The sequence below is a fragment of the Microcaecilia unicolor genome, chromosome 3 (assembly GCF_901765095.1).
Source record: "Microcaecilia unicolor chromosome 3, aMicUni1.1, whole genome shotgun sequence".
In the NCBI taxonomy this organism is placed as follows: Eukaryota; Metazoa; Chordata; class Amphibia; order Gymnophiona; family Siphonopidae; genus Microcaecilia; species Microcaecilia unicolor.
In genome coordinates this window covers 426,489,622-426,506,834 of record NC_044033.1, presented here as the reverse complement: position 1 = coordinate 426,506,834, position 17,213 = coordinate 426,489,622, and the positions used below count along the sequence as shown (strand labels likewise).

General features: G+C 46.6%; 1 protein-coding gene across 1 annotated transcript in view; it reads left to right on the top strand.

The window, feature by feature from the left end:
• Positions 1 to 16,810, top strand: part of LOC115464788 (ATP-dependent RNA helicase DDX1-like) — a 56,434-nt gene extending 39,624 nt beyond the window's left edge. Inside the window, exons 5-6 of the mRNA XM_030195149.1 lie at positions 12,311 to 12,407; positions 16,749 to 16,810. Coding sequence (XP_030051009.1) covers positions 12,311 to 12,407; positions 16,749 to 16,810 — 159 coding nt within the window. The remainder of the gene's footprint in view (positions 1 to 12,310; positions 12,408 to 16,748) is intronic.
• The last annotated feature ends 403 nt before the right edge of the window (positions 16,811 to 17,213 follow it).

Sequence of the window (17,213 nt, the reverse complement as noted above, 5' to 3'; positions counted from 1 at the left end):
AACCTCAACACTACAGCTTTCAGCCAGCAAAAAAAATAAAAAGGAAGATTTAGACTCCTCTCTCTGTTAATGACTGCCAGGCTGTGGGGAGTGGGAGCGCTGTTTGGGCTCCCTCTGAGAGCTGCTGCTGCCTTTGGGGATTCCTTTGAGCCCCGGTGAGTGTCTATTCAAATTTTTTTTTTTTTTTTTGCTTCGGCTCCGGTGGGGCGGACTGCACTGTGGCGGTGGAAGTGGTGAAGAGATGTTCCCGCTGTGGCTCTCGCCGTTCCACAGCGGGTGCCTGTGTAGCTAGGTGCTCTGAGACTGTCTCCAGGTCCAGGGGCCTGTTGAGGCTGTGGGGGGAGTTTTCCCACGCGTTGGAAGTTGACACGCATGCCTTGGTGGCTCTGCCTGAACTGGTTGCAGATCCCGCGCTTTTGGGTGAACTTTCCCACCTTTCCGGTTCTGCCGTCACGGGGATTGCAGCGCAGGGGCAGCATCTGGCTCTATTTTAGATTCTTCTGGCGCTGGCATGGCGGGAATAGATTTTCCTTGGATTTTATTCTGCTTTTACATCGAGCCTTTTTGATGAAGAGAGGTCTTTCTTCGGTGCAGCCTCCTTTTACTAAGTCGGCCTGTCTGGAGGGCAGAGAACTTCTTGCTAGCCAGGGTGACTTAGTGCCACCTCTCCATTTAGAGGACCCTGCTATAAAGTGCGAAAGGTTGGCTTCCTTTCCTGAGGGGGGAGGGTCTTTGGGACCCCATTTTCCTCCTCTTTCCATTTTGGTGGGATCAGGGGACTCAGGGTGCCCCTCTAGGCTATAGGAGGTGGAGGAAGGTGAACTCCTCCTAGGTGAGCAGGATGATCTGACAGTAGGTTGGAGTTTTCATCGTGATGAGCTCCTGTCTTTGGTTTCAGAGGCCTTGGAGCCCATTAATATTACTGACCCAGAGGTATAAGCTACATCTTCGGTCAATGTTAAGATGGCAAGTAAATGGAAGCCTTCTAATGCCTTCCCGATGTACAAGTCCGTTCAAGAGTTAATCACCGCTCAGTGGTCTGACCCTGAAAGGGGCTAGGGCTCGCCTCTGTCCAGTGTCCGCAGCTACGCTAGACACTTTTTCCCTGCCTAAGGTTACTGCGGTCACAAAAAAGACCACTCTTCTGGTGGAAGGGGGAGTTGCTCTTAAAGGCATTCAGGTTAGGTGACTCAAAGCCTCTCTTAAGCGTTCTTTTGAGGTGGCGGCATTGGCCTTACAAGTGTCCATCTGTAGTTCTTATGTGAACAGAGCATCTCTTTCCTGATTTCAGCAGGATCTGGAACAGGACCACAACTCTGCTTCTATTTCGGTTGCCAGTGCTCCTGTGGAGTCGGGCCTTGCCTATCTGACAGATTCCCTCTGGTCGGCGGACATGGCTTCCAAGCAGCTTCTTATGAGGCTTCCATTTAGAGGAAAGCTGCTTTTCGGTGAGAATCTTGAGAAAGATTGTGAAAGACTTGGGAGTTGAAATTCCAGCATCTTCTGGAAGATAGACCAGGGCCAGTGTGAGACCAATCTTCGAGGCCTTGTTTTCGTGCGGCGTGTGCCGCTATCATCCTGGTCGTGGTTCGACCTTCCAGTGTCCTATTCAAGCAGCAGTCCTTTTGGAATGAAAAGCGGACTTCGGGAGCAGTAGCCAGACCTCATTCTCCAGGATGTCCTGCCCAATGATAGGGCGCAGGTCCGCTCTTTGGTTGTTTCCATAGGGGGTCATCTGATCCTCTTTTATGAAGAGTGGACTAAAATTACTTCAGACCACTTCATCAGAGATGGTTCTAGACTCGAACTTGCATTGCCCATTGGAGACATTTTTTTTTGGAATCTCGATGTGCCTCAGTGACCAGAAAATTACTAGATATTGGAATGGTAGTTCCGGTATCGCCTGCTGAGGTGCACACTGGGTGCTATTCAGTTTACTTTGTGGTTCCTTGAAAAGGAGGTTCCTTCAGACCTATCCTCGTCCTCAGGAAGGTGAGCGAGTGTCTGCGGGTGCGACATTTCTGCATGGAGGACCGTGTGGTTGGTGATAGCGTCTGTGCAACCGGGAGAGTTTCTCGTGGCATTGAATCTGAAAGAGGCTTATTTGTACATCCCAGTTTGGCCTTCTCATCAGAGGTATCTGAGGTTTGCGGTATTAGGCCATTTTCAGTTTTGTGCAATTCCTTTTGGGCCTGCTATGGCCCCTCGCATGTTTTTCCAAAGTGATGGTAGTCGCTGTGGCATTCCCCGGAAAGAGGAGATCAAAAGTTCATCCTTATCTCGATGATTGGTTGATTTGAGCAGAGTCAGAACAGGCCAGCTGGGTGATCACCTATCAAGTTTTGGCGTTCCTGCAGTCCCTGGGTTGGTTGATCAATCTTCCCAAGAGCCGCTTAGTACCCTCCTAGTCTTAGGAGTATCTGGAAGTGCTGTTCGACATGACTCAGGGATGTGTCTTCCTACTGGAAGGTAGGAGGCTCAAGCTCAATTTTAGGTTCCGGCCTCTTGAGTTCTCTCCTTCCTTGAACTTGGGATTATGTTCTAGTCCTGGTTCGATGACAGCCACCCTGGAGGTGGTACCATTGGCGAGGGCTCATATATCTTGATCCAGTGCGCACTTTTGTGTTGCTGGTCTCCGGTGTCCTAGGATTATCAACGTCACCGCCTTGGCTTCCTCTTGTGAGGGATAGCATGGCCTGGTGGCTGTGTGCCTCCAGTCTTCGGAAGGGAATTCCTTTGGTGTCACCACAGTGTTTGATGATAGTCACAGATGCCATCTTTACGGGGTGGGGAGCTCATTGTCTTCATCGCGTGGCACAGGGCCGTTGGTCAGAGACGGAAGTGACTTGGCCCATCAACCAGCTGGAATTGAGAGCGGTGGTGATGGCCCTCGAATCCTGTCAGGAGTTCCTTGGAAGGTCAGGTGATCCGGGTTCTCTCGCACAACACCACAGCTGTGGCCTACATCAAGCGCAGGGGTGGTACTCGGAGCGTGGCGTTGGCCATGGAGGTGACCTTCCTTCTGCAGTGGGTGGAGACTTATCTTCTCTGCTTGTCAGTGGCTCACATTGCAGGCTAGTCCAGTGTTCAAGCTGATTTTCTCAATCATCTCCTTGATTTGGCGGAGTGGGAACTGGCAATGGAGGTGTTCCATTTGAGCTGTCAACAGTGGGGCACAACAGAGATGGATCTGATGGCGACCAGGGTGAATGCCAAGGTATTCAAGTTCTTCAGCAGAAGAAAAGAGGTCGAATCAGCAGGACTGGATGCTCTCTTGCAATCCTGGCCAAAGGTAGGCCTTCTATACGTCTTCCCCCCTTGGCCTTTAATCTGGCGTCTTGTGCATCAGATTAGACTTCATCGAGGACTGGTGGTTTTAGTAGCTCCAGACTGATCACACCATCCGTGGTGTGCCATTTGGCTCAACTGCTAGTAGAACCTCCTCTATCACTGCCAGTCATGCCCGGACTCCTCCATCAGGGTCCAGTACAGATGGAGGACATCGTCCACTTTGGTGTTACGGCTTGGCTCTTGACAGTGCGAGGCTGAGGAAGAAGGGCTATGATGATGCGGTTATCGCCACTTTGCTTTCAGCCCGGAAACATTCCACAATGATGGTGTATGCCAAAGTCTGTTGTACCTTTGAGGCATGGTGTGCGGATCACGCTTGGTCCCCCTTTGAGGCGTCTGTTTTGCAGGTTTTGGCTTTTCTGCAAGAAGGGTTGCAGAATGGTTTGGCGTACAAGTCATAGCCCTGGCCTGTTCTGAGGTTGGGTGTCAGGCTTCTCCCTTGCAGCTCATTTGGATGTGGCACGGTTTTTGAAATGTTCTCTTCACCTTCAAACTCCGGTACATCGTCCGTTCCCTTCTTGGAAGTTGAATCTTGTGCGTAGTGCGTTTCAGGGCACACCTTTTGAACCGTTGTTTCTGGCTTCTGATAATATCTTACACTGAAGACAGTGTTTTTGGTAGATATTTTCTCAGCATGCTGGGTCTCTGAACTTCAGGCTCCGTCGTGTTGGGAGCCCTTTCTTCAATTTTCAGAATCGAGTATTACTCTGCAGACAGTTCTGTCCTTTTTGCCAAATGTCATGTCTGCTTTTCATTTGACTTGGCCACTTTTCTTCCCTCTTTTGGAGGTGGATTTTCCAGAGAACTTTTCTGTGTTTTGGCTTTGGATGTTCATGATTTCTTCTCTGGTATCTGCAGATGTCTAATGAATTCCGTTGCTCGGACCATCTTTTTGTGCTGTTGTCGGGTCCCAGGCAAGGTTATGCTGCATCCAAAGCGACCATTGCCTGGTCGCTTAAGGTGGCCATTTTCTCTGCATATCTTATGAAAGGTCAGGTTTCTCCAGAGGGTTTGCATGCACATTCAACTCGAGCGCAGGCAGCCTCTTGGGCAGAAACTGGCATCCTTTCTTTGGACGACATTTGTTGAGCAGCTACTTGGGCTTCTCGGCATTCTTTTGTTAAACATTACAGAGTTGACGTGGTGGCATGGGAAGATGCATGTTTTGGTGTGACAGTGGGACTTGGTTGGGAGTCTTCCTTTTCTCTCTCCTCCTCCCCCCCACCCCCATTTTTTTTTGTGGTGGGCTCCAGGAGCTCTTTGGCTTCAGAGCTTGGTGCAATTAGTCTGACAGGGAGGGGTCCTGGTTTGGGTTTTAAAAGGCATATGACAGAGGCGACAACACCAGAGGCTCTGCTCAACTCGGAGGTCGTCTCGGATTCCTGGTCCCCTGCGGGACTCGGATTTGGAGGGACCCCCCCCCCCCCCCGCCATGTTGGGAAGATGAAGAGCAGTCCCAATGTACTGTCTTCTGGAAAGAGGAGCTATCTTGTCTGATTGACAAGGTTATGAGGGCCATTTCCATACTCAGTACTTTGGCTGGGGACTTTTTCGAGGGGGATCCCTCTACTGGAGGACCTTGCAGGACATCCTGAAGCATTTTCCCCTACTCAAGGCTCTTGTCTGCATGCTTGTTGGCAGAGTGGGAGAATCTTTATGGCCCCTTTGGCGATACCATGGCTCTTGAGCACTTTTATTCCTTCGTTCCAGGGGAGATTAATAGGTACTGCACATTCTCTAGGTGGATGCCCTGGTTATTGGTTCATGAAGTGACTGCTGTGCGGTCTGCACTTCTCAGCTCAGGGCTAGCCAAGGCAGGTCATTCAAGCAAGATTCCTTTCATGGTCCTCCAAGAACTTGTGTCGCAAGCTCCTTGGAAGGAACAGTGACTGGTCATCCTTCCCAGTGAGGGTGCGCCGGACCCCTCGTTCATCCAGGTGAGAGAGAGGCTGTCTGTTCTTTAACAAGCAGACCAGTGGGTCCTGGAGGTGGTCAGGATGGCAGTTCTCTCTAAAGTTTGCCCAGCCGGTATATGATGCCTTCATGGCCTCTTCGTGCAGATTGCCTCTGAAGCAGCAGGCTGTTGCCTCCAGTCTGCAACACCTATGTACTCTTGGAGCGGTGGAACCGATATGCCTTATCTAGTTCATGGTCCCAAAGAAGGCAACTCCTTTTGGCCCATCTTGGACCTCAAAGGGATCAAGGCTTGCCTCAGTCCAGCCACTTTCGGATGGAGACTCTGTGTTCAGTCATTGGGTTGATGCGGCCTCTGTGTCCATATATCATCTTCACGCTTCATCTGCCCCCCCCCCCCACCCATGTACATTGGTTCCTCTCTGTTACCTCCCTGTGTCTAGCATCTCCCTTCTCTTCCACACCAATGTGTCGTCTTCCTATCCAACTCCCCCAACTTCTCTCCCTCTATTTCCTCCCCGCTCTTCCCAGCATTTGGCTTACCTTCCTGCTCTCCTTCCCTTTCTTCTTCTTGCTATGGGTTCAGTATTTGACTCCCTCTCCCTTCACCCCCTTGGTCCAGCATCTCTTTTTCTTCCTTTCCGTCCTCCCTACCGCAGGTCCTGCATCTTTCTCCTTTCCCTCCAGCTCCCCTCCCCATGGGTTCAGCACCTTTCTCCCCCTATAGGTCTAGATAGCACTTCCCTTCTCATCCTCTTCCTTGCAGGTCTGTGATCTTTCTACCCGCTGCATGTACCTTACATGATTCTGTGGCTCGGCATTGATTCACACAGGCCAGTTTCATTGCCTTTCGTCTGTTGCATCACGCCCTCTTACTGCAACTTCCTGTTTTGATCATTAAACAAGAAGTTGCAGTAGAGAGGGTGGGATGTGGCAGAACGAAGGCCACAGAGCTGGCCTATGTGAATAGTTTCTGGGCCACAGGAACATGCAAGTTACAGGCAGCAGGTAGAAAGAGGTCACAGACCCGAAGGGAGCAAAAGACTGTGCTTTTACAACTGGAACAAGTAGAGGAGACAGATTTGAGTGATCTATATATTCGTGTTGAGATTTGATCAGAGTATCTTTCGCAAAGCAAAAGTGTGGTTGAGGAGTTAAGATAGATTCCACCTTTGGCTACAAAATCTTACGTGAATAATATGATGAATTGTTATTTCAGACTGTAATTATTGAGTAGATTACTACTACTACTTAACATTTCTAGAGCGCTACTAGGGTTACGCAGCGCTGTACAATTTATCAAAGAGAGACAGTCCCTGCTCAAAGAGCTTACAATCTAATAGACAAGTGAAGGGTCTGTCCGATAGGGGCAGTCAAATTGGGGCAGTCTGGATTCACTGAACGGTAAAGGTTAGGTGCCGAGCGCAGCATTGAAGAGGTGGGCTTTAAGCAAAGACTTGAAGACGGGCAGGGAGGGGGCTTGGCGTAAGGGCTCAGGAAGGTTGTTCCAAGCATAGGGTGAGGCGAGGCAGAATGAGCGGAGCCTGGAGTTGGCGGTGGTGGAGAAGGGTACTGAGAGGAGGGATTTATCCTGTGAACAGAGGTTACGGGCTGGGAACGTAAGGGGAGATGAGGGTAGAAAGATAGTGAGGGGCAGCAGACTGAGTGCATTGTAGGTAAGAAGGAGAAGCTTGAATTGAATGCGGTATCTGATCGGAAGCCAGTGAAGTGACTTGAGGAGAGGGGTGATATGAGTATATCGGTTCTGGTGGAATATGAGACGTGCAGCAGAGTTTCTGAACAGATTGAAGGGGGGATAGATGGCTAAGTGGGAGGCCGGTGAGGAGTAAGTTGCAGTAGTCCAGGCGAGAGATAATGAGAGCGTGGACGAGAGTTCGGGTGGTGTGTTCAGAGAGGAAAGGGCGAATTTTGGCTGATAAAGAGGAAGAAGCGACAGGTCTTGGCTATCTGCTGGATAGTGCAGAGAAGTAGAGAGAGGAGTCAAAGATGACTCCGAGGTTGCGGGCAGATGAGACGGGGAGGATGGAGGGTGCTATCAACTGAGATAGGAAGTGGGTTTTGGTGGAAAGACGATAAGCTTGGTCTTGGACATGTTCAGTTTCAGGTGGCGGTTGGACATCCAGGCAGCAATGTCGGATAAAGCAGGCCGATACCTTTGCTGGGTCTCCGCGGTGATGTCTGGTGTGGAGAGATACAGTTGGGTGTCATCAGCATAGAGATGACACTGGAAACCATGAGATGAGATCAGGGAGCCCAGGGAAGAGGTGTAGATTGAGAAGAGAAGGGGTCCAAGGACAGATTCCCTGGGGAACACCAACAGATAAGGGGATGGGGGTGGAGGAAGATCCATGAGAGTGAACTTTGAAGGTGCGGTGGGAGAGATAGGAGAAGAACCAGGAGAGGACAGAGCCCTGGAACCCAAATGAGGATAGTGTGGCAAGAAGTAAGTCACGATTGACAGTGTCAAAAGCGGCGGATAGATCGAGGAGGATGAGGATGGAGTAGTAGCCTCTGGATTTGGCAAGGAACAGGTCATTACAGACTTTAGAGAGTGCTGTTTCTGTCGAGTGAAGAGGGCGAAAACCGGATTGAAGCGGATCGAGGATGGCATGAGAGGAGAGAAAATCAAGGCAGCGGCTGTGGACTGCGCGCTCAAGTATCTTGGAGAGGGAAGGGTAGGAGGGAGATGGGGCGGTAGTTGGAGGGACAGGTAGGGTCTAGTGATGGTTTTTTGAGGAGTGGCGTGACTACGGCATGCTTGAAGGTGTCGGGGACAGTTGCAGTGGAGAGAGAGGTTGAGGATATGACAGATGGAGGGGGTGATAGTAGGAGAGATGGTGTTAAGTAAGTTGGTGGGGAAGGGATCAGAGGAACAAGTGGTGCATTTTGAGGAGGAAAGAAGGCGGGCGGTTTCCTCCTCGGAGATATCAGGAAAGGAGGAGAAGGAGGTCTGGGTTGGTTGGTTGAGGGAGAGGGTTGAAGGGTGAAGATTGAAGACATATACTCGCTATTAATTTTGAATGTTACTACAAAGTTTAGTCTTGTCAAAACTATACTGTGAGACAATAAAGCTAACACCCTAGAGTTTTTTTATGCTTTTTTATTAGAAAACACTTTGAATTTTAATTAGAACTTTTATATACTTAGTCATCATACTTAAATATTGTTTAATAATATTTAACTATCTTTAGCTGTGTTGATGTTTTTATAGCATTGCTACCTAATGATTTTTGCACTTTAAAAATATTCAAGCTAAAACAGTAAAATTAACGTTATTCAAGTGATACAGTTGAATTTCGCAATCACTGTGCATTCTTAGTGTCCACCCCCAGCTTTAACACAGGTCTTCAGTTGCTTTGAGAAGTTTTAACAGCCTTGTTGATCGGTCCCTTGTGGCAGTAATACTTTGCTGTGCACAGCAAAATCCAAAAACCACTTAACTGAAGTGACTTCTTTAATCTTTTATTCTCCATGTTTGGTTGGGTCTATCCATCTTCAACTGGAGCATATTGCTACAACACAGTAACACCCCCCCACCCCCAAAAAAAAAAAAAGCCCCAAGGAGTCCCCTTGTTTTGGCTACGCTGTGCCAGAATAATTCAGAGTTTCTTCTTGACACAGCGTAACAAAACAACGGGGCTCTTTGTCAGGGATTTTTTTTTTTACTACTGTATTGCCTTTGGGAGGCAGATTACATTATTTAATGGGATAGGTTGGAGGAGTAGATACATATTATTGTGTATTATTTACTCTGGTGAGACAGTTGTCTATTGCAGTGGTTCCCAACTTTCTTGGGCCAAGACACCCTTAGTGTATGAGTAATTTTTCACGGCACTCCTAAGTCTAAAAAAATATGTGTAACAAATCATAACAGTTCTTATTAAAGTAGTTAGGTCCAACAATTAAACTGAAAGAAAAATAGTTTATTCTTAAATAACCATAATTACTTACTAATGAGACGTGTGCGCCTGTTGAGCAACTGCAGTCTGCACAACTTCTTAACTTGGAATCAGATTGGACCCTGCCACTTAGCAGAGGATATTATCTTTTTTTATAATACCAACTGTTTGTTCCATGCTGCAATTTTTTTTTTTTTTTACGGTTGTCTGTAGACAGCTCAGTAGATCCATTCAAACTGTGTAGGTGCTCCTCAAAAAACAGATTTAAGTTATGGTCAAATAAACATCATTGAATTGTAAAACTACTGCAACAGAGGGAAGCAATCTTTGCAACCATGCAGTCAAAGATTCAACATATTTAGTTTTTTATAATGGGACGTATATGCCTGTTGGGCACTGCACAACTTCTCAACCTTGAAATCAGATTTGGACACCACCACCTCATTTCCTGTTCCACATTGATTTTGTGCGATAATTGGTTTTTATCACAGCAACTGCTGAAAACCTTGCTTCACAAAGATATGATGTCGCAAATGGAAATTAGAATTCGTTGAGCTTTAGTGCTTAGCAGAGGATATTCATTTTTTATTAATATCCAAAACTCAAGTTGGTTCCATGCTGCCAAATTTGTTTTAAGGTCTTGTCACAAGATAGCTCATTAAGATTTTCTTCTTCTGTAGAAGTAAATTCAGATGGGGCCTTTAGCACTGAATGGGTCTTGGATCATGCAAACTTCTCCATATCTTCAGGAAAGTATTTTAAAACCAGTGGCTCAGCTTTGTTAGGTGCTCCTCAAAAACATATTTCAGTTTGTTGGTCAGTAAACATCTTTGATGTAAAAAAGTGCTCCAACAAGGGGAAACAGTCTTTGCAGCCATCTTCATTTAATTTTTTTTCTCCATAGTAGTAACTTTTTTCTGAAGGCCGAGGACCTTCACTGTGAGTTTCAGAATATATGTGTGTTGTTTTCCCTGAAATGAGAGATTGCACATATTCAGTTTTTTGAATCACATAGGTACCTAATTTTGACAAAAAAAATCAGTATCCAAGAAAGTTTCTGGCACACTCATGTTCTTCTTCTTTGAGATGAGAATAAAGTTCCTGCCTTAATCGAACACACAGGCAATATATTGCCATGGGAGAAGCCATCATGAGCTACAGTAGTACAATAGTGATGTGTGCTCAGATCTCATATCTTCACACTTTTTTTTTTTGTTCTTTTATTCTTTTAACTTGTGAAATAATCATGGGATTTGCTACCCATGTTTGGATGTTGATCTCTAGTGGGGTTTTTTAGTTTACTTGGGATCATGCACTCTAGAGCCAAATTTTGAGACATATTACACACTGCGGATGTTCTGTATGATTGACATTTACCAAGTAAAACCAAAATGTAGATAAGTATCGTCATATTTCCAATATTTTCATTTTTTTCACAAATTTACCACTGGTCGTGGTTCATCTTCCTTTTCTTTAGCTGTGCATTTCTTGTTCAAAAATCTTTCCATTGCACAGCTTCGCCTGCAAAGATTGTTGCTGCACTGAGGCTGTTGCAGTAGTTTTTAATATCCAGGTTGATTGCCCTGCACTCGCTTTTGGCATCTGCTTCTCTCTCCCTCTCCGGTGTACCTGCAAGCCATCACCGACAGAATTCCAGCCTAACCAGCCCTGCAGGCTTCCTTCGTCTACCCTAGTACGTCAGCTGCCTTCCTCAGAATCACACTTGTAAAGCTACTGATCACAGCTCAGCTGTGATGGTTGCAGAGCCTGTCTGGCTCCTAAAAGAGCACTCCTGATTGGGAAGCAAGGAAGGGGCTCTTTGTTTCCCAATCAGGATCACTATTTAGGCGCCAGACAGGCTCTGTGACCAATCATAGCTGAGCTTGCCCCAGCCAGTGTAGCTACATCGGTTTTGCCTTTACAAAGATAGTGGGGATTATTGCGGGGGGGGGGGGGGGGGGGGGTTGTGGAGGAGGAGTTGCACTCCCTGGCTGCCAACACTTGTTCTGACGCCACTTGGCATGAACTCCCGTCTGTGCACCGCGGCTACCCTGTGAGTTTGCCGTAGCGCACAGTTTGGGAAACGCTGGTCTATTGTGTGTTTCTGCTATGTGTGGGATGTCAGAAGTGTGTAGCTTGTAACTTTATTATATGTGTGTTTGAGTGTTTTATTGTAAACCACGTAGGTTGTGGTGGGGTATAAATAATGCAAATATATATCACTAGTAGGTGTAACTGTGGGTGCCTAAAACGCAGTACTGTAACATACCGTATTTTTCGGACTATAAGACACACTTTTTTCCCCCCAAATTTGGGAGGAAAATGGGGGGTGGTCTTATAGTCCGAAGGTAGCGAGGTCCGATTTCGGGATCGCCTCCCCTACTCACGTCACGCGATTTCTCTGGGTGGTTCTAGTGACGTCGGGGCAGGAAAGAGCCCCCTCTTTCCTGCCCAGCGCGCGTGCTCTCCGTCCTCCTGTATGCTGCCTGACGGTCTCGGCGAGATTCAAAATGGCCGCCGAGAATTGAAGTCTCGGCGGCCATTTTGAATCTCGCAGAGACCGTCAGGCAACATACAGGAGGACGGAGAGCAGCGCGCTGGGCAGGAAAGAGGGGGCTCTTTCCTGCCCCGACGTCACTAGACCACCAGAGAACATCGCGTGACGTGAGTAGGGGAGGGCGATCCCGAACTCGGACAAGACGCACCGTAGCACCTAGGTTTTAGAGGAGGGAAAAAGGAAAAAATTTTTTTTCCCTATTTCCCTCCTATAAAACTTAGGTGCGTCTTATAGTCCGAAAAATACGGTACACTGTGCTGTAAGATACGTGCGTAAATGTGGGACCCACCCATGCACCTCTCCCTATGCACCCCCCTTATATTTACGCACTAAACAAGTTGCATGCTTAGTTTATAGAATACTGCCTAATGGGCAACAAGAACTTGTTACAGTTATATGCACAAGTGCTAGAATTCTAGCAGTTGTGCAGTTGGCGTCTAACTTTAGGCAACCTGTTTATAAAATAGAGAATATGGTTAAAAGCACATTGTATGTTAATTTAAAATTTTTGGCATGGGTAATGCCTTTTAAATATTTTTTATAATGAATTTTTATGTTTCTATTTTAGGCTTTCAGTATCCCTATTAGTCAGATAGTTTATGAAACACTCAAGGACCATCAGGAAGGGAAAAAGGGCAAAGCCACAGTCAAGACTGGTGGTGCAGGTAATTTGTGTTTGATCTTTTTTTTTGAACTGAAACTGTTTATCAGATTTCGACCTCAGAAGTGTATCATTTAAGTAAGCATTTCCTATGCTGACTACTAGCTATAGAGCTTAAAGCTGCACAACCCCCTCTGAAGAATGGCAGCTTAAGAGATTGTATATTTCCTGGTGCTGCATTGAACTTCAAAGGAGGAAGCTGTAAGAGCCAAGAGGGTACTAAGGCACAACCTGAGAAGCAACATAAATCTAAATCAGTGATTTCAACCTTTTTCTAACTTGCGGAATAATTACAAGGCTTAAAAAATTGTCAAGGCACACACCACTGGAATCGAACCCATACCCACCCATCCTGCTAAGATCATTCCATCCCTCAAGTAATCGTCTCCATCTCTGCCCGTACCAGTAAACTTCAGAAGTAGTTATTTCATTTAATTGTGCTACTGAAATACATTAGAGCACCATATATCTGCCACTGGGAACTGGAAGCAAGATGAACTATTACAGATCCTACACAGACACCACATGCCAGCAGAATCCTTCACCTCCGTTGCAGATGCAGAACATGACTCTCACCTGATACAAAATGGAGAACCGCAAAAAATATGCAGACAGAAACTAAAAGCAGAGATTCCAGACTCGGCATGTCGGCATCACCAGAAAACGAAAGATATGCATATCCTCCCGTACAGTGCAAAATAAAGCTGACAGATGTAAATTCTCCACACCACAGCCATAATTCAATCACTAAACTGAAATAAATTATTTTCCCTACCTTTGTGGTCTGGTGGTGATATTTCAATTATCTTGTTCCCAATCTTTGGTTCTGCTTTCCTCTTTGCTCTTAACTCTGTTTCCAGGGCCTCCTTTCCATTTGCAATTTCTTTTCTCACCTCCTGTCCTGTGTCTTTTTGGCACTGATCTGTCGCATTCAGGTTTCACCAATTTCTCTGCCGCCTCCTCAAATCTATTTTGTTTTCCTTTCCCTTCTTGTTCATCCTGTCTTCCCTCTTCTCTTTCTTTATGTGCAGCATGTCTCCCCTCTTCCCTTCCGTAATGTGCAGCATGTCTCCCCTCTTCCCTATCCTTACGTGCAGCATGTCTCCTACTACTACTACTCCCCTCTTCCCTATCCTTACGTGCAGCATGTCTCCTACTACTACTACTCCCCTCTTCCCTTTCCTTATGTGCAGCATGTCTCCCCTCTTCCCTTTCCTTATGTGCAGCATGTCTCCCCTCTTCCCTTTCCTTACGTGCAGCATGTCTCCCCTCTTCCCTTACGTTATTGGATCTCTTCCCTAACTGACCTCCTTGCCCCTCATGCAGAACCTCTCCTTTCTTGACCCCTTGTGTCAGTCTTCAAAATTATTTCCATGTCTTCTCTCCTGTTTTCTTTTCATTCTGTACATCTGTTTGCCTCTGATCTATATTTTTTCTGCCTTTATTTACGTATTTAATTCTCTCACTCTTTCTAGATGCCTCCTTTTCGTTTTTCATCTGCCTACTGACTATTTTCATCTCCCTTTCATCCCCTCTCCAGCACTCCCCTTGCTTCCTTTGTCTCTTTCTCCCTAGTCCTCCATTTCATAGTAACACAGTGGATGACAGCAGATAAGGACATGAACAGTCCATCCAGTCTGCTCTATATCCTCTGCACATTCCCTCTCAGCCCTCACCTACCCTGCACTAGATCTCATTCCCTCACCAGGTCCCAGCTCCATCCCTGGTCTCTTCGTTCTTCTCTTGCCTCCATGCTATCGCTTTTAATCTCTTACACTCTACCTCCACTCGTATTTCCTCTTTCACCACCTTTTTAACCCCAATTTCCACCCTCAAGTGAACACCCCTCCAGAAACTTATCCCCTTCCTCCGATTATTACCTCCTCAGGACCTGAACCCTTTTCAATGCCTCTCATCTTTCTCTCCAGTCTACCAGGTCACTCACATTATGTCTCGGCCTTCCCCCGCAGTTCATCCCCTCTCTCTTATTCCCGCCACCCCTTTCTTTCACACTTCTCACTCATTCTCCCACCCCATCAACACACCTTCACTCTTATCTATTAAATTGCCAGATCCTCAAACGTCTCTCCCCATCCATAGTCCCCCTAAGCACTCCCCAACTTAATCTCCAATCCTTCAGGTATTAGACCTCAGACTAGTGAATACTGGCCCATCATTTGTGTGATGGGCCAATGTTCACTAGTCTGAGGGTCTAGTTCCTAAAGGAAGTTAATCAGTGAAAGACCCTCTAAGCATTCAGCATCTTCTAGATGGAGGTTGAAATCACCCACAGCGGTGGTCTGGGGTTGGTATTAGTACTATCAGTCCATGGGTAGTGAGTGGAGGCATGATTTAAATTTTAGAAAAATTCCTTCAATGCTTTGTTTGTTGTAGTGTCGATTAGTTCAAGTGAGAGGTTAGAGTGGTGGATTACAGAGACGACTACTTTTTTTCCCACTTCTGTGTATAGAATGTATTTAATAGCTCTGGAGGCACAGTTGATGTATGACTGTGTCCTCTTTGGCCATCCAAGTTTCCACAATGCAGATTAAAGTGTTTTTACTTCTATGAGATCTCTTATAATATCATATTTATTTCTTGCAGATCTGTATTGAAATAGTTGTGGATAGAAGTCAGTGCGTGCATGTGTGTTCCTTGCGTGTGTTTTGGTAGCCTGGGTGGTGTGATGAGTGTTTCCCTCCTAAATTTTGTACATCCTTGTATTATTTTCTATTAAAATGGTTGGGATCAGGTTGCTGTCTCTGTTGTTGCAGTCCACTCTTTGGTTGGGATTAGGTTACTGCTCTTCTGCCACAGTCAGATTATGATAGTTAATACTTAATTCAATGTTTGGATGTTGGATCATTGGTGTGAGTCTATATGATCCTTTTCTTCTCCAATATAGGTGGTGGGTCGGTTTTGGTTTATGTCTGTAGTGGTATGTCTGTTAGGTCTGGTTACGGTACTTGTAGCGTGTTCCTGAATTATGATTTGTACATTGTGTGCCATTTTTACGGTTGATTAATTATTTGAGTTTAAGGAAGGTATGCGAGGTGTATATTTTTTGGGTGATTTAAAATCAGTGTTTTTCAACCGGTGTACTTGCGGGAATCCCAGGTGGATCTCCTCTTAGAGATATGAAGTTGCATTTTTCACCCATTGCCTTGCATCCCCACCTGAACCGGCTCTTCTACCCATGCCTCACTGAGGTCCGCCAACTGTTTTATTCCTCTCTCCTCACCCTGCACCTCTTCTAACCTTTGTATTCAGTGCCAGCACCCGCAGTGTCAGCAATCAAGGCAGGGTCAATCCTGAAGCTTTCTTTCTGCAGCACTCACTTTCTCTGACGCAACTTCCTATTCCTGCGTTAGGTGGGAGCTGCAGAAAAAATCTTCAGGGACTGGCCTGCCTCGATCGCCGACACTGCTGGCTGGCATTGAAAGAGAAGGTTGGAAGAGCATTGGGGGGAGGAGGAAAGGCATGAAAACAGTTGATGGAACTCGGGGGAGGGGAGTGCATGAGTGCAAGATGCGGTTCTTTGGGGAGGGGCAGGTGCGGGTGGAAGATGATGGTTCCTTCGGGGGGGGGGGGGGTGTGAGTAGAAGATGCTGGTTCTCAGGGGGCACATGCGAGTGGAAGATGCCTGACCTTGTGGGGGGGGGAGAGGAAACAAAGATGTCTAACATGCTGCAGGCAGGGATGGAGAGAGAGGGGAGGGGAGGTGACCTGGAGAGAAGAGAGATGGATGCAGAGGTGAGTGAGAGAGCTGTAGGATGGAGGGAAGGAAGAGAGATGCCAAGGGGGGAAGGCAGAGGGAAGAGTGAGAAAGACACTGAACCCAAAATGAAAAGAGAAAAATTTGAGATATTCCTGCCCCCTCGATGAGGGAGAACAGCTGGACCACTAGAAGGGGCAGGGAGGAGCGGGGACACAGTAGGCAGGTGCTGGGACAGGACACAGAGGGACTGATAATGGACATAGGGAGAGAAGAAATGTCCATTGGACCTGGAGACCCTTGAAAGAGCAGAAGAAAGGGCTAGGGGAACAGAGCAGAAGACTGGGGATTGAGTTGGGGAGTGTTTGGAGGGGGGGGGGGATAATGGACATTAATTAGATGCCATCTTTGTCCCGAAACACTCATGATGAACCACATCACCCCTCATCTCGTGAGATCACTACCTGCAGGAATTTAACATCCCCATAACCCTACTCTCTGTTTTCTATCTTTTAACCAGTTTTAGTGTTTCATGTACGAGTCATGAGGTCAAACAATTTTAGCCTTGTAATGTGGTGTTTCTGGTTAGCAGTCCTAAAACAATTTCTTTGCCTCCTTCATGTTTTGTAGTTTTCAACAAGTGGCAGATGAACCCTTATGACAGAGGATCAGCATTTGGTAAGCTAGTATAAAATTGCTACTGAACATTATTCAGGTAGTTAGAATCAGACTGGCTGCTGCTGTGTACTAGTGCTATGAAACTGAGCTGAAATTCAGATTTTTAATTTTGGGTTTGGAGGGCATTGTACTAAATGTTTATATAATATTTATAATAATTTTTTAGTTTCTGATTATATTCAGATGTGTTAAGCTATCTAATACCCTGCTGTGAGATGATATGGCATAGCATATATCCTATATAATAAAAGCACCTCCAACATTCTGAAGCTGGACTCCGTGGCAGTGAAGCCTTGAAGCATTTGTGCTCTCTGTAAGGCTGTATCCATCTCCTGAATTGACGTCAGCTTACTCCGGGTACGTCACGCAGCACCGACTAACCACAGGTGGGAGGGCGGGTGCACAGGCGGCGATTGG